This window comes from Trachemys scripta, chromosome 1 (genome assembly GCF_013100865.1).
Source record: "Trachemys scripta elegans isolate TJP31775 chromosome 1, CAS_Tse_1.0, whole genome shotgun sequence".
Taxonomy (NCBI): Eukaryota; Metazoa; Chordata; order Testudines; family Emydidae; genus Trachemys; species Trachemys scripta.
The window spans coordinates 145,577,599-145,600,667 of NC_048298.1; the positions used below are offsets into that span (position 1 = coordinate 145,577,599).

Sequence of the window (23,069 nt, forward strand, 5' to 3'; positions counted from 1 at the left end):
GGAATGGACAGAATATATCCAGAATTCCTGAAGAACCTTGGCCCGAAGAAAAGAAGGTGACTGGCAGACATCTTTATCAACATCCACTTGTCTGGAATAACACCAAGAGTGGAAGGTAGTTAAGATCATAGCATTTTGAAACCCGGAAAAGAGACCACTGACCCAAAAAGCTACCAGCCCATCTGCCTCCTGAGGTATTGCTATAAACCGCTGGAGTGGCTCCTACTTCAAAGTTTACAAATGATACTAGAGCAACTGGTTCCCAAAGAGCAGGCTGGATTTGGGACCAGTCGCAACTGTCGTGCGCAGGTGCTGGCGTTCACCAACTACACAGAATCCGGCTACCAGCAAAAATTAAAAACAGTGTCAGTGTTAATTGACATTTCTTCCGCATATGATACTCTATGGCACAATGGACCCCTGTTGAAATTATCATTAGCTTTCCCATGCCAATCAGCTATCAGACTCATCACTGAAATGTTGAGTAATAGAAGATTTACCCTGCACCTTGGTGAATCTGCTAGCAAATCATGGAGACTGAACAATGGCCTCCTACAGGGATCCATTTTAGCATCTGCACTGTTCAGTCTCTATACCAGCGACATTCTGGTCACTCACATCATCCTGGAAATTCATCTATGCAGATGATTACTGGAACAGTGCAAGCATCCTCTCTGAAGGCCACAGAAAAGGTCATGAACAAAAATATCTGGATGCTTGAGGCATATTTCAAAGCTTGAAGACTGAAAACACTTTTCAATGCCATCAACTTGAACAACCACAATGCCAAAGTGCCTCTGAAAGTGGAATTTTGTGGTCTGCCTTTATCCCATGATCACAATCCACAGTACATTGGAGTTACCCATGATTGGACATGAGCTATCGCCAACATCTTGACAACCCCAAAAAGAAGATTAAAACAAGGGTCAACATCATTCAGAAGCTCACTGGCACATCCTGGGGATGTGATGCATGCACACTTTGAACGTCAGTATGAGCCCTGGTTTTGTCACAGGCGAAGTATTGCGCGCTAGTTTGGTGCAACAGCTCCCACACCAATCTCATTGACACTGAAATCAATGCCGCACTCAGGACTGTTAGAGACGCTCTCAAATCAACACCAATACTGGGGCTCCCAGTTTTGGCAGGCACAGCATCAGCCAACATCAGGTGAGATGCTGCCGTGGTCCGAGAGTACAATAAGAGCCTGGCCGCTCTGGACCTGCCGATACACCAAGATCTCATTCACTGCCACGCTCCCAACTCAAATCCAGGAAGCCTTTCTGGATCCATGTGTCAATGCGACAGGCCAACAGAAAGAATGCCAGCAATGGCAGACTTGAATTGTGGGCCTCTTGTGATGTCCCAAACAAAGACCTGATTGAAGATCCAATGAAAGAAGTCTCGGGGATTCTGCCTTCCCCATAAGCAGTGGTCTGCAATCAACTGCGTTCAGACAACACATGGAAGGTGTGGATATCTGCTCCACAAATGGAAAATCAAATAATCACCAAATTGTGACCATGGTGAGGTACAAACCATGTGACATATGATGGGCAACTGCCCACTCACACTTACAGTGGTGGCACAAGGGGGATCCACCTACCTCCCCCAGAAGCATTAGAATGGCTTTTGAAGCTTAAGATTCAATTATAATCCCAGCCCCTTGCTTCTCAAATGCCATACAAAAGAAGACGACTGCATGACAATGAATAACTTTCTTATTAGTCATACATTTACATGGACTAACACTTGATTGCTTTGGGTGGATAATGCTTACGAGTCAGAGGTGGCTGGGCCAAAATTAGCAGGGTATGTAGTGCTTCTCCTGAGATAGATCAGAAAGTAACAAAATAAAGGGGCCTGGTCCAGTGAAATCAGTGGTGAGCTGCAGCCAGTTCGCACTGGTTCGCAAGAACCGATTGCTAAATTTAGAAGCCGGTGTAGAACCGGTTCCTAAAAGGGTGGGTGGATGGACAAACTCTGGTCCGCGGGCCACATCCGGCCCGCAGGATCGTCCTGTCTGGCCCGCCTGAGCTCCCAGCGGGGGAGACCAAGGCCCCCCTGGCCCCTCCCCTCCCCAGCTTCTCCCCCACCCTCGCAGAGCCGCCGGAGCCCTGGGGTAAACGGCGGGGCTCCAGCAGCTATTTAAAGGACCAGGGTAGCAGAAGCAGCTGGAACCCCCTGGTACCCCTGGGCTCTGGTGGCTATTCAAAGGGCCCGGAGCTCCCCTGCTTCTACCGCCCCGGTCCTTTAAATAGCTACTGGAGCCCTGGGGAAGCGGTGGGGCTCCAGCGGCTATTTAAAGGACTGGGGCAGCAGAGGCAGCTGGAGCTCCCCGCTACCCCAGGGCTCTGGAGGCTATTTAAAGGGCCCGGGGCTCCCACTACTTCTACCACCCGGCCCTTTAAATAGCTGCCGGAGACCTGGAGTAGTGGCAGCGGGGCTCCGGCAGCAATTTAAAGGGCCAGGGCGATAGAAGCAGCGGGAGCCCCGGACTTTTTAAATAGCCCCCAGAGCCCTGCAGCCCTACCCCAGGGCTCCAGCAGTGTCTGAGAGCAATGGCAGACAATCGTTTTGCGCCTTTTTTCCACGCAGACGCCATACCACAGCAAGCATGCAGCCCGCTCAGCTCAGCCACCGCTGTTGTGTCCTGGATGCTGCTGGCAGCAGACGGTACACTAGGGCTGCAAACCATCATCACACTTCCGCTGCCACTCTGCTCTCCTGCTCTGCAGCTGACGGTACAATAGGGCTGCAAATCATCCTCATCCAATGGCCGCTTCCGCTGCCACTCTGCTCTCCTGCAGACACCATACCACAGCAAGCATGGAGCCTGCTCAGATCACCGCAGCAGTTATGAGCACTGTAAACACCTCGCACATTATCCTGCAGTATATGCAGCACCAGAACCTACAAAAGCAGGCGAGGAGGTGACGGCAGCGTGGTGATGAGAGTGATGAGGACATGGACACAGACTTCTCTCAAAGCACGGACCCAGGCAATTCGGACATCATGGTGGTAACGGGGCAGGTTCATGCCATGGAACACCGATTCTGGGCCCGGGAAACAAGCACAGACTGGTGGGACAGCATAGTGTTGCAGGTCTGGGATGATTCCCAGTGGCTGCAAAACTTTCGCATGCACAAGGGCACTTTCATGGAACCTTGTGACTTGCTTTCCCCTGCCCTGAAGCGCAAGAAAACCAAGATGAGAGCAGCCCTCACAGTTCACAAGTGAGTGGCAATAGCCCTCTGGAAGCTTGCAACGCCAGACAGCTACCAGTCAGTTGGGAATCAATTTGGAGTGGGCAAATCTACTGTGGGGGCTGCTGTGATCCAAGTAGCCAGCGCAATCACTGAGCTGCTGCTATCAAGGGCAGTGATTCTGGGAAATGTGCAGGTCATAGTGGATGGCTTTGCTGCAATGGGATTCCCTAACTGTGGTGGGGCAATAGACGGAACCCATATCCCTATCTTGGGACCAGAGCACCAAGGCAGCCAGTACATAAACCGCAAGGGGTACTTTTCAATGGTGCTGCAAGCACTGGTGGATCACAAGGGACATTTCACCAACATCAGTGTGGGATGGCCGGGAAAGGTACACGACGCTCGCATCTTCAGAAACTCTGGTCTGTCTGAACGGCTGCAGCAAGGGACTTACTTTTCAGAAATGTCTATAGTTATCATTGGGGACCCAGCCTACCCCTTAATGCCATGGCTCATGAAGCCATACACAGGCACCCTGGACAGTAGTCAGGAATTGTTCAACTATAGGCTGAGCAAGTGCAGAATTGTGGTAGAATATGCATTTGGACGTTTAAAGGTGCACTGGCGCAGTTTACTGACTCGGTTAGACCTCAGCGAAACCAATATTCCCATTATTACTGCTTGCTGTGTGCTCCACAGTATCTGTGAGAGTAAGGGGGAGACGTTTATGGTGGGGTGGGAGGTTTAGGCAAATCGCCTGGCCGCTGATTACGCGCAGCCCGACACCAGGGCAGTTAGAAGAGCACAGCAGGGTGCGCTGCGCATCAGAGAAGCTTTGAAAACCAGTTTCATGACTGGCCAGGCTACAGTGTGAAAGTTCTGGCAATAACGTCATTATTGTTTCAAATTCATGCATTCTTTATTAATTAGTCACAGAAATAGGGGGATAACTGCCAAGGTAGCCCGGGAGGGGTGTTGGAGGAGGGAAGGACAAGGCCACACTGCACTTCAAAACTTATTGAATGCACGCTTCTGTTGCTTGGGCAGTCCTCTGGGGTGGAATGGTTGGGTGCCCAGAGCTCCCCCCCACCCACGTTCTTGGGCGTCTGGGTGAGGAGGCTATGGAACTTGGGGAGGAGGGTGGTTGGTTACACAGGGGCTGCAACGGCAGTCTGTGCTCCTGCTGCCTTTCCTGCACCTCAACCATACGCTGGAGCATATCAGTTTGATCCTCTAGTAGCCTCAGCATTGCCTCCTGCCTCCTCTCATCACGCTGCCGCCACCTCTCCTCTTGATCCCACCACCTCTCATCTCGCGCATCTCTCCTGTCCTCGCGTTCATTTTGTGCTTTCCTGGACTCTGACATTGTTTGCCTCCCGCACTGAAAGAGCCCAGCAGAATGCGTGGAGGACTGCATGAGCTCAGGTAGCGTTGAAACATTTGCAGCTGCGGGAGGAAAAAAAGGAGAGTTGGGTTGACCATTTAAAATGGGTTGGCCATTTAAAAGGAGGAATTAAGGTTTTCGGATTAATGTGCAGCACAAACTCAGCTAACCCCCCCCCCACACACACACCCAATTCTCTGGGATGATCGCTTCACCCCCCCACCCCCTGCGTGGCTAACGGTGGGGATGATTTCTTTTCAGCCACAGGCTCACAGCCCAGCAGGAACGGCCACCTCTGAATGTCCCCTTAATAAAATTCCCCTATTTCAACTAGGTGACCACGAATGATATCACTCTCCTGAGGATAACAGAGAGATAAAGAATGGATGTTGCTTGACTGCATTCCAGTAGCTTTACTGGCCGTGAATGCATCCCAAGTCTTCAAGGCAAATTAATCATTAAACACGCTTGCTTTTAAACCATGTATTATATTTACAAAGGTACACTCACCAGAGAGGTCTTCTCCACCTTCAAGGTCCGGGAGCCCGGATTGGGAGGGTAATGTCTCCAGCGTGATAAACAGTTCCTGGCTGTTGGGGAGAACAGTTTCTCCACTTGCCTGCTGTGCGCTATCTTCCTTGTCCCCAAAATCCTCATCCCTGTTGTGTGAGACTCCCTTGCAGGAATCCACATACAGGGATGGGGTAGTTGTAAGGGCACCCCCTAGAATTGCATGCAGCTCATGATAGAAGCGGCATGTCTGGGGTCTCACCCGGAGCAGCCATTTGCCTCTTTGGTTTTTTGTTAGGCTTGCTTGAGCTCGTTAAGTTTCATGCGGCACTGTTGCAGGTCCCTGTTATAGCCTCTGTCCTTCATGGCCTTGGAGATTTTTTCAATTATTTTGGCATTTCGTCTTTTGGAACGGAGTTCTGATAGCACGGATTCGTCTCCCTATACAGCAATCAGATCCAGTACCTCCTATTCGGTCCATGCTGGAGCTCTTTTGCGATTCTGGGACTCCAGGGTCACCTCTACTGATGAGCTCTGCATGGTCACCTGTGCTGATCAGCTTGCCACTCTGGCCAAACAGGAAATAAAATTCAAAAGTTCGTGGGGCTTTTCCTGTCTACCTGGCCAGTGCATCTGAGTTGAGAGTGCTGTCAAGAGCGGTCACAATGGAGCACTCCGGTATTGGCCTCCGGGAGCTATCCCATCGAATTGCGTCCACACTACCCCCAAATTCGACCCGGCGATGTCGATTTCAGCGCTAATCCCTCGTCGGGGAGGAGTACAGAAATCGATTTTAAGACCCCTTTAAGTCGACAAAAATGGCTTCATCGTGTGGACGGGTGCAGGGTTAAATCGATCTAACGCTGCTAAATTAGACTTAAACTCGTAGTGTAGACCAGGGCCCAGATGCAGGACATGATCCACGACAAAATTTGTTGAGAGGAGACTGGAAAACCCTTCATCCTGTCTGCCATGGCCACAAACAGTTGAATGGACTTCCAGAACGGCTTCGTTCTTTCAATGTAAAAGGCTAATGCTCTGCAGACATCCAATAAGTGAAGCCTCTGCTCCCTGCCGCTTGCATGCGGCTTAGGATAGACCACTGGAGGAAGATGTCCTGGTTGATGTGAAATTGGGAGACAACCTCCAGGAGGAATGGTGGATGTGGCCTGAGCTGAACCTTGTCCTTATAGAACACGGTGTAGGGGGGTTCTGATGTTAGGGCTTTGAGCTCAGACACCCTCCTGGCTGAGGTTATCGCTACCAGAAATGCCACCTTGTATGAGAGGTAGAGCAGGGAGCAAGTAGCCAGCGGTTTGAAGGGCAGCCCCATCAGTTTGGAAAGGACCAGATTAAGGTCCCAGGCTGGGACCGGTTGTCGGACGTGAGGGTAAAGCCTGTTGAGACCTTTCAGGAAACGGCTGACCATATGGTTGGCAAAGACTGACCGGCCCTCTGAACCTGGCTGGAAGGCAGAAATGGCGGCCAAGTGAACCTTTATTGACGACATGGACAGCCCCTGCTGCTTAAGATGAAGAAGGTAGTCCAGTATAAGTGGTATAGAAGCGAGCATCAGAGATGGACAGTGATGCGCCAACCAGATTGAAAATCTCTTCCACTTGGCCAGGTAGGTAGATAGCCCTGGTGGAGGGTTTCCTACTGCCAAGAGGACTTGTGTAACTGGGTCTGAGCAGGAGAGCTCCATCGGATTCAGCCATGGAGCTTCCACGCCATGAGGTGCAACAACCCGAGGTTCGGGTGCTGGAGACAGCCATGATCCTGAGTTATCAAGTCCAGGAAGAGCGGCAGGTGATTGGGGCTTCCATGGACATTTTCAGGAGAGATGTGTACCAGCGTTGGGGAGGCCAGGCTGGAGCTATCAATATCACCGAAGCTTCTTCCCTCCGTATCTTGAGGAGCACCTTGTGAACGAGAGGGATGGGCAAGAACACGTATAGGAGACTGCCTCCCCACGGGATGAGGAACGCGTCTGTGATGGAGCCCGGGCTGTGATTCAGGAAGGAGCAAAACTGCTGGCACTTCCTTTTGTGTATTGTGGTGAACAGGTCTATTCAGGGACAGCCCCACTGTTGGAAAATAGAGTTTGTGACATCCGGGTGTAGGGACCACTTGTGGCCGTGGAACGACCTACTGAGGCAGTCTGCAAACTCGTTCTGTACTCCAGGGAGGTACTGCAAGTGTATCAAATGCTCCACACAAAAGTCCCAGAACCTGCCGCCTGCGCAGGAACGTGGCCACGACTGCCATGCACTTGGTAAATACTTGAGGCACCACTGACAGACTGAACGGGAGGAATGTAAACTGGTAGTGGTTGTTGCTGACCACAAGCCTGAGGTACCTTCTGTGGGACAGCATGATTGCTATATGAAAGTACGCGCCCTTCAAGTCGAGGGCGGCGTACCAGTCTCCTGGATCCAGGGAAGGCTAAAATGACCATGTGGAACTTGAGTTTCTTCATGAACCCATTGAGCTCTCACAAGTCTAGGATAGGCCTGAGCCCACCTTTGGCTTTCAGTATTAGGAAATACCGGGAATAGAAGCCTTTGCCCTTCAGCTCCCGAGGAACCTCTTCCACTGCCCCCAGCGATAGGAGCGAGTGCACTTCCTGTATGAGGAGTTGCTCGTGAGAAGGGTCCCTGAAGAGGGATGGGGGTGGTGGAAGTGTGGGAGGGCCGAGAATTGAAGTGTGTATCCTCTTTCTACCATGTGGAGAACCCATCGGTCCAATGTGATATGGGCCCACGCAGGGTAGAAAGGGGATATAGTCGGGACGAGAAGGTAAGGTGGGTTGGATCCAGTTCATGCACTCATACACCGCCCTCAAAAATGTGCACACCTTCAAAAGACCTGTTTCTGGCTGAAGATGGCTTGGATTGGTCAGAGCCCTGGCCTGAGGATGGCTGCTGTCTTTTCCTGCCGCTCCTGTTCGTCCTCTGGGAACTGTCCTGCCAGTTCTGTGATTGGTAGATCAGTGACAGAGGTTGCGGTTTGAAGTGCTTCCGCTGGTTGGCAGGAGTGTGGTGGCTCAGTGACTTGACGGTGGCTCTCTAGTCCTTTAGGCTATGCAGCTCCTTTTAGCTGTCTTTTCGGAAAAGAGAGCCAAACCCTCAAAGGGAAGGTCCTGGATAGTCTGCTGGACTTCATACGGCAGACCGGAGACCTGTACCCAGGAGCTCCTTTTCATGGCAACCCCCGTGGCCAAAACCCAAGTGGCCGCATCCGCCCAGTCCAGAGCAACCTGCAATGAGGCCCGGGAGATAAGCTTCCCCTCCTCCACCTAGGGTGACCAGATCACCCAGGTCAAATATTGGGACGCAGGGGGGTGGGACAGAGGGAGAAAAAAACGGCGGCAGAGCAAAAAAAAAAAACACCAACACCCCCCCCCCCACACACACACACACCATTCCTCCTCCCTCCGCAAGCGCTGGAGGGAGGCCCGGGAGACACAGGGGGAGCGCAGGGCCGGGGTGAGTGAGTCCGGCCTGGCCCCAAACACAGGACTCGGGCAGTACCTGGAGGGAGAATAGGGAGGCGGCCCGCGGGGCCAGGCAGCGGCTGTTCTCCCGACCTGGGCAGCAGGACTCGGGAGCAGTCACTGCTGCAGCTCCCACTGCCGCGGAGGGAGGAAGCGGCCAAGCACGTGGCGCTTTGCAACTGCGGCTCTGGTGCCCGCGAACCCCCCAAGCCCGGGCCTGCTGCGGGGACCTAGCGCACACGCTGCGCACACCCAGCCCCTGGCTGCCCAGGTGGTGCAATCCCACGGGCGGCCCCGCTCGGGTCCCGCAGGTGAATGAATGGGGCTGCCGATGCTGCCACCTGTGGGATTGCACCAGCTGGGCAGCAGCCTAGATGCGACTGGCCAGGGGCTGGGCGCAGTGTGCGCACTGGGTCCCCGCAGCAGGCCCGGGGGGTTCGGGTTCGGGCCCGGGCGCCAGAGTCGCAGCTGCCAAGCGCCACATGCTTGGCCACTTCCTCCCCCCGCGGCAGTGGGAGCTGCAGCAGCAGCTGCTCCCGACTCCCGCTGCCCAGGTGGGGAGAACAGCCGCCGCCTGGCCCCGCGGGCTGCCCCCCTACTCTCCCTCCAGGTACCGCGCCTGAGTCCTGCCTGCGCTCGGGGCCAGGCTGGACTCACACTCACCCCGGCCCCGTGCTCCCCCGGCGTCTCCCGGGCCTCCCTCCAGTGTTTGTGGAGGGAGGAGGAATGGCTTGCTTGGGGAAGAGGCAGGGATTTGGGGAGGGAGCCAATGGGGCAGTGAGGGGGCAGGGATTTGGGGAGGGATCCAATGGGGGATGGAGGGGACATAGTCGGGGTGGGGGGGGGTGTCACGAGCCCTTCCGGGCTCCGGAGCCTTTGCTTGTTTGTCCAGTGTCCCGACCTAACATTCGTCGGGACGCGGGACAAACAAGCAAATATCGGGACAGTCCCGATAAAATCAGGATGTCTGGTCACCCTACCTCCACCAGAGCTGAAACTTTAGTACACGAGTCCTGCGGGAGCAGCTCCATAAACTTAGCCATCGCTCTGCACATAATATAGCAGTACCTGCTAACAGTGCCCTGCTGGTTAAAAATACGGAGCTGCAAGTCGCCAGTTGAGTAGACCTTTCTCCCAAAGAGGTAGAGTCTTTTCGCCTCCCAATTCTTTGAGGAGAGTTCCTGGTAGCTCTGGTGCTCATGTTGATTAGCAGCGTCCACTACCAGGGAATCTGGTGGAGGGTGGATTTATAAGTGCTCGTAGCCCCTGGATGGCACAAAATAGCATTTCTCATTGTGCTTAGCCGTAGAGGGAAATGAGGCTGGGGTCTGCCACAAAGTCCTTGGTTTAGCTTTCACACTGCAGGAGGTCTTGTTTTGAGGAAGATGGGCCTGGAGGGATATGAATACGGGGAATTCCTTCCCTTATGGCTTGACTGCTATTTGAAAAGGGGGAAAGTGGAGCAGCATGTACTAGTACGAGCAGCACAACACATAACAACTTACACACAAAATATCTCCCCCAGCCCTTTACAGAGTTAAATAATCTAATAAAGAATTCTATGCGATGAGGAGTGGGGGCTCTGGGTTTGCACAAGCTCATTGGCTGGGTTTTGCAAAACCAAATCTGGGTTTAGTTGGGATCTGATTTCCATTTCTCCTAACTTCCTAGAATTTGGAGGTGGGAGGTATATGTTTTAGATAAATGCCTGGTTTTGGTCCATCTCTAATGCGGATTTAAGAAATAATATTTAAAAAACAAGCTACGTAACCATTTCTCCTGTAAAGTTTGAAGGAGCAAAGTTAAGACAGGTGCTACCTCCAAAGGGTAAGAGGTCTACCGAGTGGAAGAGGAACTGAGATCAGAAGCTGGCCTGCTTTGCCTCAGAGGTCTGGAATAGAGTGCAAGCAATGGCTGCCCCTCTTATTTCCAAACCGCATATCTGGATCCTTGTCGAGATCTCATGAAGGAGCTCCTGGAGGTTTGGGGGAGGTAGAACCATGGTATGGAGGTAGCTTTCCTCCCATCAGACCCATGGATGCATACTCCCCTTTGCTCACAGAAGAAGAGACGAGTATATGAGGCCCCAAGTAAGTACTTCAGCATTTGGCCTCATGACTCTGAAGTTGAGTCTCATGTCTGGCCACCAGTGGCTGACTCAATATTGGTAAATAAACTTAAATCTATTTTGGAGCACACTAGCAACATACCTGACAGAGCAAATTTATCCTCAGTGTAGCTGCACCGAAGCCAGAAGACTTACAGCTGGGAGGGATTTGGCTGTAGGTGTTTGTGAGGCTGTGAAGAACATTGGCACAGGTTGAAAGGAGAAACAATTGGAAATTCAACCAATTAAAAGATGACATCAAAAGTAAGGGGGAAAGAGGGGTAGAGGAACAAAGTCTTGTGCCTTTGAATTGCAATTTCACTTTAAATGTTGAGTAAAATTGGTAAAGAAAAATGAAAAACAATATTTATATTTTAATTCGGGCAAAACAGAACATTTTTCTATACTGGTGCAGAACATTTCCGTGCTCTTTGAAACCAGCCTAAGAGCAACATGTGTTGCTTGAGATAGTTAACAGTGCCACCAGCTGGCCAGTTCAGAGAATGCCAGTTGTTCATATCAATGAAAAGAAGGTAACATACATTTAAATAGCACCTTTCATCTCCAAGAGCTTTACAACGTAAGGCCCTGATCGTGCAAACTCTTACCCATGTAAGTAAGGGCTGTTCACATAAGAACTGATAGGGTTGGTTCCTAAAGGCCTGATCCTGCGAGGAACTGAGCTCCTTTAACTCCCATTGGTTTTAACGAGAGTTGAGTGATCAGAACGTGTGTGTGTGTGTGCGCGCGCGCACATATGTAAAATCTCAGTAAGGCTGCTTGTGAAGGAAAGTAGTTGTCAATGGGAAGAAGGGTGCCAGAATCAGGCTCAGTAACATTATTGAGAGTCACCACATGGTGCTATTACAGTGTTACATTCAGCAGAGCGTATATATGCAGTAACATATTTAAGCACATGCTTTCCATGGGCTGCAGTGCACTTTCTTTGAGAAGCCGAACAGATCACCAGTGATGCCTGTTCACAGCCTCTCTGACTGAATCATTTGTTAGGGACACTACTGCTGACTGGCGATACCCAGCAAGTGTGTTACATGGTGCCAAAAACATTATAGTCAGAAAGGTTTTACTGTGCCGTACAGAGCAAAGCCAGTAAGAAAATAACATTTTGCATTCACTTTTTTTTCTGTAATTGGACCAAAAGATCACAAAACCTTTAGAATAGCATAAGGAAACCAGCTTTGCCTGACAGGAGCAACAATCCAAGCATTCTATAATAAAGAGCAGTAGTGGGAGGAAGAAAGGTGTCTCTTATAAAGACCACCTCAGATTCTGTCAGACTTGTGTGTCCTGGCAAAGGATATTGGTTAGATGGATACTGCTTGGTTGCAAACATGTCACTGTGCAACTAGTTCTAACTTAGAATTTTCTGTTTGAAGAAACATCATTAAAATGGGTTTCTTTGGAGTTGGGGCTGTTTACATTAAGGGTGTGTTCTGTTGAGTTTTTGCCGCAGACACCTCCCTCACCAAAGAAAGAAGTTTTATCATTAGACTTTATCTCTCGTTTACATGAATGAATTTTTTTGCTGGCCCTTTGGCGGTTGCTTGAAACAATCCTCTCTCTCTCTCTCTCTCTCTGTATATATACACACACACATATACATATATATACACACACACACACACACACATAATGTGTGTGTCTACATATTTGTTAGGGATAGCTACAGCCCCACCCACCCAAACTGTCTCAAGCAGCCACCAAACAACCAGCAGAAAAATCAGTGTTGTAAACAAGAGATAAGGTTTTGAAGCAAAAGTCAAACAAAACTGTACTGCAAACCCTGAGAATAATTTAAGATGGTGGCTTAAAATAAGGGCTTAAGATTGGTCTTTAGTGAAGGTTTAATTTTCCATCTTAAAAATTAGACATGGGCCCAAACAAACACCCCAGATACATGTATTTCCTGAAGTTTGAAGAAGTTTGAACGCAGCTCAGTTCCATAACTAATATAAAAACCACTCGGAACTACAGAGGTATAGAAATCTGAAAACCAACAGTGACTTTGGATCTGCTTCAGAGAAGCGACGTAAATTCAGGCTGGCTGTAGATGTGATGTTGAAGAGATCATGGGCTTCTAGAGATCAGTACACTTCTGAGTTAAATCATTGGAACTTCAAGGGTTTGAGGTTGTCATTGAAGTTGTAGATGGTTGTGAAGAAGAGGAAGAGGCTTTATTCCTAGGGAAGTAGTATCTAAGGAGAAGTGTCAAGGAAATACTCTAAAATTTCAAACCACATATCTACTAATGGCATCAACTTAAAGAGGGAAGGAGGTAGAATACTCACTATACTCTACACCTTTGTTCTTAATTTTCTCTCTCTCTCACAGCATTGCTGAACATGGCATTATACAGCAGCTGCATTTTCCCCAAGAAGTGACAAAAATATAGTTTTAACACTTCTTACTCCTGCCAGGCCTGCAGAACTTACTCACCTATGGAAGACTCAGCTGAATTCTATTCTGCTTTGCACATCAAGACAGAGAGAAACTGAACAAACAGCATACACAATGAAAATCAAATTGGATTTGTAGGATTCTTTCCCAGTTTTAATCATCAAAAGTTGTCAGTAGCAATGTAGATAAGGACATTGGTTTAAAATATATTAATTTGAAATTGGTAAGTGTCCCTTTTCTTTTCATCTGGCCAATATTTTATAAAGTGAACTACCCTGGAGCTAGTGGTCCTTCCTATTCCCCCACTCCCCTCCCCCTATCTCCCTCAAAGACAATCCTTTAGTTGATGTTTACTGACTCGCTGATCGTTCCATCTTGCGTGATCTGTGATGGTACGACACATAATTGCATGCACTGGTGAGCTACTTCAGTGCAATGACAGCGTGGTAAGCAAAGCAGTACCTTTTACATTTTGATATAAAGTAAAGTTATATGGTCATAAAACCCTTAAAGTGACTTTTTTTCCACATAAGCTGTTCACTTTCTATGTAAGTGCTATGCTATTTTGTTACATACGTGTATTCTCTCTCTCTCTCTCTCACACACACACAGCACACTGTGATGGGTGTTCACTCCACACCACCCCTGAAGGGGTGAAGGTGGCTCAGAAGGGGCTAATTAACCTGGGAGGCTGTATCTGGGGGGAGACTTTGGCTTGACTGACAAGCATTTATTAAAGATGGAGTCCATCTGGGCAGGAGTAGGCAGGGGCTTGTATAAAGCCAGGAAGTAAGAGCAGAAGGCGGCTGCAGTCACTCTCCAGGCCTAGTGAGGAGAGGAAGAGGAAACCTGGGGAGCAAAAGCCGATCCGGACTCTGAGGGCAGGGGCTCACACAGAGGGGTGGTGGAGAAGGAAGCCTGCAGAGGGCAGAGTAGGAAGATGCCCAGGGAAACGGCAGCAAGCGCTGAGATGGTGCAGACTTGGCTGCTGACTGTAGAGTCCCTGGGCTGGAAACCGGAGTAGCGGGTGGGTCTGGGTTCTCCTCCCAGCCACTGAGAAAGCGGCAGAGTCATGGGAAAACAGCCTGGAATGGCACCTGGACTGCTGGTCTAGTGAGACTTGTTACCCCAGGAAACCTGTATAGTGACCAGGCCGGAGGGCCAAGCCATGAAGAGGAAGCACTGCAATTGCTAGAGAGCAGAAGGGACCACAGCACAAGCGACTGAAGGAAAGGGGCATCAGACCGGGCAGAGCTAGTCCCCAGATGCAGCCACAAAGGGGTGTCCCAGTGCCAAGTAAACCCGTCTCTCTCTTACACACACACTTCTTTAGAATGTGCTTTTCCTAATCTGCTCATTGTGTTTGTGTCTGGGTCAGTTTGATAAATTGATTCTATAACTTCAGTCACATCACTACAAACTTGGGATGTTACATGAAGCCCAATGGCTGTCACCAGAGGACCAGCGTATAGTTCACACACACACACACACACACACACACCTCATCATACAAACAAATATCATCATCTAGCATGCTTAGTATTCTCTATGTAATGTGTACTTAAATGAGAGTGAGATTTAGACATCTGTTCAACACAGGTTTGAGTTAGACTGTCCTAGTATGATATCCGTAGCCCACAGTGGATCTAGATCTTACAGTGAACATTTTGGTATTTGCAGATATGACAGGTCATTTTGATTTGAACAAAATAAAATAACCATACTTCAAAGGATACATAAACGTGGGGATTCCTCTCGTTGACAAATATTTTCGGATGAGCCGCTCAGTACCGTACCAGTTAAATCCCTTAGTTGCATGTCCAATACGTGGAAGATGGACGCTTGCTGGAAGAGAGAGCAGAAAAGCTCTTTAGGGCCTGATGCATTAAAAAAAATAAATGGATGTGCCATTTAAGCTCCACTCAAAGGCAGAAGAAATGCCTGTGTCATAACGTTCTAGTTGTAGTGGGTAAATGTGTCCCCTCTTCTGTTTCAGAAGACAATCACAGAAGAGATGGAAGAGACCCATTAGAATTAGATCATCCCAATCCATGACCCTGCCAGAATCTTTAAGTGGAATTTCATGCACAGCTCTGGGGTACATCATTCTTCCCATTTCAGAGGCACACAGATGGACAGATGCACACTTACCATTCCTTTTCTTGGCTGCTAAATAGATCTTCTTTAAGCCATCTTCCAAAGCCGACAGCTTAATGCCAGACAAGTTGTTGGACCGATCCCGGTGCTGTGCTACAATCAGGGCCAACTAGAAAGAAAAACATGGGATGTCTGTACACTGGCAGTCATGGCGATGGCTGCTAGAAAATAACATTAAACATACACTTTATAGGCTGGAAAAAAGCTTTCCCTTGTCTTTGTTAACACTTATTTCAAGCCAGTCCTGCGCTGTATTAGGGTCACTGTTATTTTGTGTAACATGTAACATTCACTTCATGTTGTTTCAGTACTTCAGTAGAGAGAACATCAAAGGGGCTTCTTATAGTTACCAAGTCCTGGCCTTTATTTCTGGATTCTTTATCATCAATGGGGAATAAGAGGGTTCTTCCCAATGCCACATCTGTCCAAAAACATAAGAAAACATTCAATCCCATGAAGAACAAGGGTGAGTCAATGCAATGCTAATTGTTATAGGCTTCTACACCATCCTTTCTAGTTCTCGACACTGTGCACCACACAGACATTTTCTTCAAAGGGGGGAGGTGAGAAAACGGAGAAATAAAGTGATTAAAAGACATGAGGGGAAAGACAGACTGAGAGAATAAAATTCCAGTCTACAGTGAGGTCTAATCTGTTCTTCACTAGCTCCGTAATGGTTTCAGATCACTACTGTGTATGTGCACATAGGAGAACAAGGGGTACTGGAGAGAGCCCATGGCTTGGCTAGACACATATTGAAGTTGCTCCAACCCACCTCCTCCTCTGAAAATCATTTTGACATTTGAACTGCAGGTTTAGCACTGCCTTGTAGAGAGAAGAAACACTGTGACTAAAGAACAAGATCTTTTTCCCCAGAAAAAGATCAAAACAACTGAGTTCTATGAAGAATCTTCTCACTCCAGAGCAGAGGTCAGAGTCAAAATGTCTTCCTGTATTGTCACTTCCACACCACACATAGCAAGTGCCAGACTAAAAGGAGAGACCATCAGCTTCAAGCACTAAGATTATATTTTTCTCTTTTACCTTTCATCCTTCCTGCCAGCTCGTATATTTTCCTGGGCTGATCAGAACGAACCTCCAGAGCTGTAAATAATCCTCCCCTTCCCCATCGGCCAGAATCATCTAAAGCAAAATTACAAGTTAGATGCTTTTTTTTTAACTGAGATCCGTGTCCAAAGAGATGAGCTTCCAAGTGTATCTGTGCTAATAATGCCTTCTGCAGGGAATAGACATGTTCTCACTGCACATCATAGGACTTATTAGAAACAGACATGGAAGATGAGATGAAACAAAATCCCTCAGTGTCCCAGCTCCCTCATTCTGTGCCGGAAACAGATCACATGATCCTAAGAGAGGATCCCTACTCAGCACTTCAGGAAAGTAAACCTCCCACACGATCCTTGCCAAGCCATCCCAGGGGAAATTCCTCCCCACCCCATGTGCAATCAGTCATCAAATCCTATTTGCAGCCTGGTAACCTGGTACTGCAGTCATCCATTACTTCCCCTCAGATGCTGCCTGCACCTCCAGAAGGCAGAGGAGGATTCCCCCTACCCCCAGTGTGTTTTTATTTTTAAACAGAGCATGTTGGCTGAGTTTGAAATAAATGCCACAATCTAGCCAATCAGCCATCGCCTTGCGGCTTTAACACCCACAGAGGAGAAGCTCCAACAGGGGATTTTGTCTCAAGAGGCACAGTCCACTGCCTCACCCCCAAGCTACACGTAGCACAGGAGGAACGTGTCCTCCTTCCAAGTGCATGTGTCTGCCTCCCCCGCCCCTCCCGGGGTTGAGGTTAAATGCCCCCCTCAGAATTCACATAGGAGGCAGGATGGAATCCAGGGACTGCAACTGTTCCTAGCAATAGGCTCCCTCCCTCTCCTTCATCCAAGGCCCAGCAGGGGCTGGCCCATAGCTTTTCCGAGTACGAAGGAGAATTAGAAAGATAACTTTGCTCGGAGTAAGAGATTAGTTCAGAGGAGCTGACTGCAAACCACACAGGCGGGGGAATCCTCGTTCTAGCCCCCACTGTCCCCTCCAGCAGGACATCATGTCAGAGACACTGCCTTAGCCTAACCATGACCTGGGGCCATGACAATGGCAGACTGGGAGAGCTGGAGCCCTGTACAAGTTAATTCCTTCATGGGCATCCCATGCAGCCAAGTGTTGTGGCAGCTTTGTCCCTAGACATACAACACAACATACCGCGTAGTGCCAGGCAGGCCTTCTAGGACCATCGCCTCTTTGTGTTTTCACTTCCCAAAGGGCCTCAGCTCTTTCTGCACAAAGCAACATTGAAGCACCGTGATTGTCCCCTATTCCCCAGCAGCTAAGACACTGAATGCCCAGATGCTGAATTCAGCTAAAACACTCTCGTCCCATTGCTCCACTCTGCCGATGCCCTTGCCCATCTAGACCAAGCAGCTGCCCACTTTCTGCTGTCTACGGTGCAAACCGGACACTACTTTCTGCTGCTGTCCCACAGGACCTGCCCCACCACTGCTCGGCCATCTGGGTGGGCTTACACACATCTTCCTCCATAGGCAACGGACCTTATTAGAGTTAACACACCCTGCAGAAATTCCGCACTTCGGCACAGATTTAGGGTGGGGGGAGGGTGGGGGTGTCTTTGCAGATTTCAATGTGTTCTGCAAAATGTCACCTTTTGATTAAGTTATATTTCCAGCTCATCTGGATGGGAAGTAAACCTTCTGAATGGGACTCCAGGCCGAATGGCCTCACTGAGTCTGCACACGCACAGGGCCAGGGTCTGTCCACTTACTGGGCCCACTGGATGGAGGGAGTTCATGCTTCACCTTCTGAAGAGAGGGGCTGCATGCTACCCCCTCTCCTTCCTTGTGGCATTCTAACTGCACCTGCAGAACGCCTCCAGCCAGGGCCACTCCGCTGTTACTACTGCTCAGCCGTTGGGCTACAAGGCACAATTCAGCCCTATCCCAAGGAAGGCTTTTTGCTCTTGCCAGTCCTACCTATGCAATGGACGATGATCGCATCCTCCTCTTCGGCTCTGGGGTGGGTAACGTCACCCATCACATACTTGATGGAGTTCAGCTCTGGGTCTGTGTCATCCAACTCCACAACCAGCCTGTCCTCCCCCTCCTCAAAGGCATCCTCTGAGTCGCTCTCCTCTGAGGGCAGACAGGGGGATCTGTAGTGATTTGCCTCCCACCACGCCATCCTGAAACAAATGAGGCAAAAGAAGAACAGGCCAAATGAAAACTGGGAAGCCAAACGTCTGCTGCATTAAATCCTTGTCACGAATAGCTAGAGATGGGGTTTCGAGAGACAAAGCTCAGCTCCAGATCCAGAACCACAATTTCCCCCCCAAGTTCGGAAACTGCACTGCCACAGGGTGGCTGGCCCCTGGGAGTGCTCCCAGCTGGGCCAATGAAGGGTCTCTGGCTGCACCTGAGGCTGAAAAGGGTCAGAGGAAGTGCCAGTGAGAGAGGAGAACTGGCTGAGACAGGGCTAGGAAGCAGCAGCAGCAGCAGGGCTGCCAGAGTCCCCTGGGAGGGAAGGCAGCGAGAAGAAGCCTGAGATGTAAGGAGGAGTTGGTTTTGTTTAAATTTGGACAATAAACCTGCCTCAGAGAGACTGTGGGTCTGGCAGTGGGTGCTTCAGAGGCTGTGGAGAAGCCATGCCTTGATTCATGTAGGCACTTTGGTCAGCTCCTGATACAAGAGGAGAGTAAGGAATATCATTGGTGCAAAAGGAAACGAAAGAGGGCAAGCCCCTATCATTGACTGGCCCCACTTTGCAGGGGTGGCCCAGAATTAATGGAGCAAGATTATGTGGCAGCTTGCTTTGCTTACGGAAGCTCTGCTGGTGCATGGAGGATGACAGCAGTGGCAGGAGTTCCCGTTCCAGTTTCCGCAGGCAGTCAGATGAGAGAGGCAGCAGGAGGTGCAACTGGAGCTACAGAAGTGACTAACCAGGTTCGAGGAGCAGCAGCAACTCTCCTAGAGATTCTGCAGAGGGAAGGGATTGGTGGGCGCAGGTACAAAGCAGGAAAGAGGGGTTTGAGGGCTGTGAGGGCCAACAGAGGGAATGTTCTGCCTATGGGCAAGTGCAGCATAAAAAAAAAAAAGCTACTGTCCTTATGTGAACTGTGCTTTTAAGACTGTCTTCAGCTGCGCAGAGCACAGAACAAACCCAGGAGACTCTGGGTGGAATCCTGCCTTGTTACTGCAGCTCAAAAAGGGGCCAGGACAGGAGGGTTCCCAGGGGTTGTGGGGGGCTGAGGCACATTAGAAGGTACTGTGGGAAACCTGGATGCCAAAGATTTGGGTGCCCCAAGTGACGGTGTAATCAATGGGAGGTTTGGTAGGAGGCAGCCAGAATGTTTCAGGTGTGGGGAAATGGGACACATCTCTGACACTCACTGGGAAGAGTGAACTTGAGAAGAAGAGGGGAAGAGCTCTGCAGGGGGAGGGAAATAATTCCACAGGCAGAGGCAGGTACCGGGAAGCAGAAGCTCACGGTAGAGACAAAACACTGTATCAGGAACCCAGACAGGGCCTCAGAGGAAAAGTGAGAGAAGGGCACAGGCACAGAGGCTGCAGGAAAAAAATGGAATCACCACTTACAGCTACTAAAGCCACAGTTACAGCACTGAGAGGAGAGGACTGCTCTCCTGGGCAGAAAAGCGCTTGGTGGAGCTTGCTGCCTTGGGAGAGGCCCGACAGCAAGCCCAGAGAGAGAAGGAGTTGCTGAAAGACCAGCAAGAGCTGGTGTGCCAGACTGAGCTCCTGCAGGAGGAGCAAGTGGGATTTGAAACATAAATCCAGGGCATGCAAAAGGAACTCCAAGGGAGAGCTGAGTTACTCTTTAAAGTCACCAACCGAAGGGAGAACCGGTGCAACTACAGACTAAAAAACCGACAGGCAGAGGTCACAGAAGTGAGATGAGGCTCATGACAGTGTGCCTGGTGAAGATGTAAATTGTACGGCTGGTGTTAAAGACTGTGGGGACTTGGGAATACTGATGTGTATGAATCTGTATGGAAATTTTTGTATTTTTAGGGGTGAGAGCCATCCAGATGGGGCCTTACAGGCTGGTGGGGGGGTGGGGGGGAAGACGTGCCTATGAAAGAGGCAGTTGTTTTCTGAAAAGTGGGGGAAGTGCATCACAGGGTGACTAAAATCCAACTCCCCTGTGCCAGAGCCGGCGTTCCCAGCTGGGCCAATGAAGTGTCTATGGCTGCACCTGGGGCTACACAGGGTCAGGGGGAGTTCCAGTGAGAGAGGGCTCAGCAGCTGCTGGAAGCAGCAGGACTGCCCGAATCTCCCAGGAGGGGAGACAGTGAGAAGCCTGAGATGCAAAGGGTGACGGGAGGAACTGGTTTTGCATATGTTTGGACAAAAAAACTGCCTCAGAGAGACTGTGGCTGTCGCAGTAGATCCTTTAGAAGCTGGGGAGAAGCCCTGCCTTGTTTCAAATACTATTATGACAGGTGGGTTTGTAGTGTTAAGAAGGGGAAAGGAGCTTTGTGATAACCATTTATAGAAACATGAAGGATATGACTACAGAGGAAGGGGAAGAGTTGCCCAGGGTGGCACAGAGGGGTACAACTAGAACTAATGAGATGAAATTTAAACATAGGCTCAACCACAAAGTTCAAATCCAAATTCCATTGTACAGGTAAAGGGTCAAGTGTCAAATCTGGATCTGAATGTGAGCTGCCCAAAATCTGAGCAGGGTCAGCGATGGGGTTCTTGTTCATAGAAATGTAGGGCTGGCAAGGACTTTGAGGGGTCCTCTGCTCCATCCCCCTGTGCTGAAACAGGACCAAGTAAACCCAGACCATCCCTGACAGGTGTCTGTCCAAAATGTTCTTAAAAACCTCCAGTGATGGGGATTCCACAACCTCTCTTTGAAGCCTGTTCCAGAGCTTAACTAAGTTTATGCTCAAATAAATTTGTTAGTCTCCAAGGTGCCACAAGTACTCCTGTTCTTTTTATCCTTACAAAGTTTTTCCTAATATCTAACCTAAATCTCTCTTTCTGTAGATTAAGCCCATTACTTCTTGTCCTACCTTCACTGGACATGGAGAACAGCTGATCACCATCCTCTTAATAAAAACCCTTAACGTATGTGAAGACTTATCAGGTGCCTCCTCCGTCTTCTATTTTCAAGACTAAACATATCCTGGTTTTTTAACCTTTCCTCATAGGTCAGGTTTTCCTAAACATTTAATCATTTTTATTACTCTTGTCTGGACTCTCTCCAATTTGTCCACATCATTCCTGAAGTGTAGCACCCAGAATTGGACACAGTACTCCAGCTGAGGCCTCACCAGTGCTGAGTACAGCAGGACAATTACCTTCTGTATCTGATATACAACACTCCTGTTAATACACCCCACAATATTAGCCTTTTTTGCAACTGCATACGAATTGACTCATATTCAATTTGTGATCCACTAGATCCTCCAGATCTTTTTCAACAGTACCACCACCTACCCAGTTATTTCCCATTTTGTAGTTGTGCATTTGATTTCTTTTTCTTCCTAAGTGTAGTACTTTACACTTGTCTTTATTGAATTTTATCCTGTTGATTTCAAACCAGTTCTTCAATTTGTCGAGGTCATTTTGAATTCTAATCCTGTCCTCCAATGTGCTTGCAAACCCTTCCAGCTTGGTGTCTTCTTCAAATTTTATAAGCGTACTCTCCACTCCATTACCCAAGTCATTAATGTTCTGGACTCAGAACAGACTCCTGTGGGACCCTGCTAGATACACCCTCCAAGTTTGACAGCAAGCCATAGATAACTACCCTTTGAGTACGGTCTTTCAATCAGTCCAAAACGTACTTTATAGTAATTTCATCTAGACAAAATTTCCCTAGTTTGCTTATAAGAATGTCATGTGGGACTGTATCAAACCCTTTACCATAATCTACAGATTCCCCTCATCCACTAGGCCAGTATCCCTCTCAAAGAAGAGAAATAAAGGTTGGTTTGGAATGATTTGTTCTGGACAAATCCATGCTGGTTATTCCTTATAATCCTATTATCCTCTAAGAGCTTACAATGGAGTTGTTTAATAATTCGTTTCAGTATCCTTCCAGGTACTGAAGTTAGGCTGAGTGGTCTTCGTCTTTCTCTTGCTCCCAGTGTAGTTATAGAGTCTCTTATTATTGCCTTTTATGTCCCTTGCTAAGTGTAACTCATTTTGTACCTTAGTCTTTCTGATTTTGTCCCCATATGCTTGTGCTATTCTTTTGTACACATCCTTAGCGAACATGTTTCCACTTCGTGTAGGATTCAGGCCCATCTCTATGAAAGTTAGCAAAAATCGATGCTACCATTGTGTCAAAAGCCATTTCTACATCAACACCTCTACATCCTGCAATTTAAGCACACACTTGAAAAAATAATGTACAGTTGTGGCTCCCTTTAGACATGACCTGCAGCCAAGGTCTCCTCCTCCACCCCTTCCCATGTCCCAAATGCCCCGTTATTGCAAGAGTAATCAGAGTTTGCAGCTTCCTGACTTGTTTTATCAGTCTGACATAGCCAGTTTCCCCACTAACTGTAACAGACACCACACTGCTTAGTAGCAGGCAAAGCACAATCCTACTTTTTCTTGTGTTCAGCTTCTGCTTGCTTCTGTTTCTTTTCTTCCATGAGCCGTGCTCTCTTTGCTGCTGCCTCCTGTCGTTTCCTCCTCCTGGCCTCCAGCTCTTCTGGGCTCAGTGCATGCTTCCTCCTTGTAGGCACCTCCTGAAGACCCGTGACAAGTACCT

General features: G+C 49.0%; 1 protein-coding gene across 3 annotated transcripts in view; it reads right to left on the bottom strand.

The window, feature by feature from the left end:
- Positions 1–11,060: 11,060 nt before the first annotated feature.
- CHD1L (chromodomain helicase DNA binding protein 1 like) overlaps positions 11,061–23,069 on the bottom strand; it is a 38,148-nt gene continuing 26,139 nt past the window's right edge. For all 3 annotated transcript variants that reach the window (XM_034788891.1, XM_034788882.1, XM_034788899.1), the window contains 7 exons: positions 22,904–23,067; positions 18,293–18,501; positions 16,326–16,424; positions 15,632–15,702; positions 15,276–15,390; positions 14,861–14,969; positions 11,061–12,922 (listed from right to left, as the gene is read on the bottom strand). In XM_034788891.1, coding sequence (XP_034644782.1) covers positions 12,844–12,922; positions 14,861–14,969; positions 15,276–15,390; positions 15,632–15,702; positions 16,326–16,424; positions 18,293–18,501; positions 22,904–23,067 — 846 coding nt within the window. In that variant the 3' untranslated portion in view covers positions 11,061–12,843. The remainder of the gene's footprint in view (positions 12,923–14,860; positions 14,970–15,275; positions 15,391–15,631; positions 15,703–16,325; positions 16,425–18,292; positions 18,502–22,903; positions 23,068–23,069) is intronic.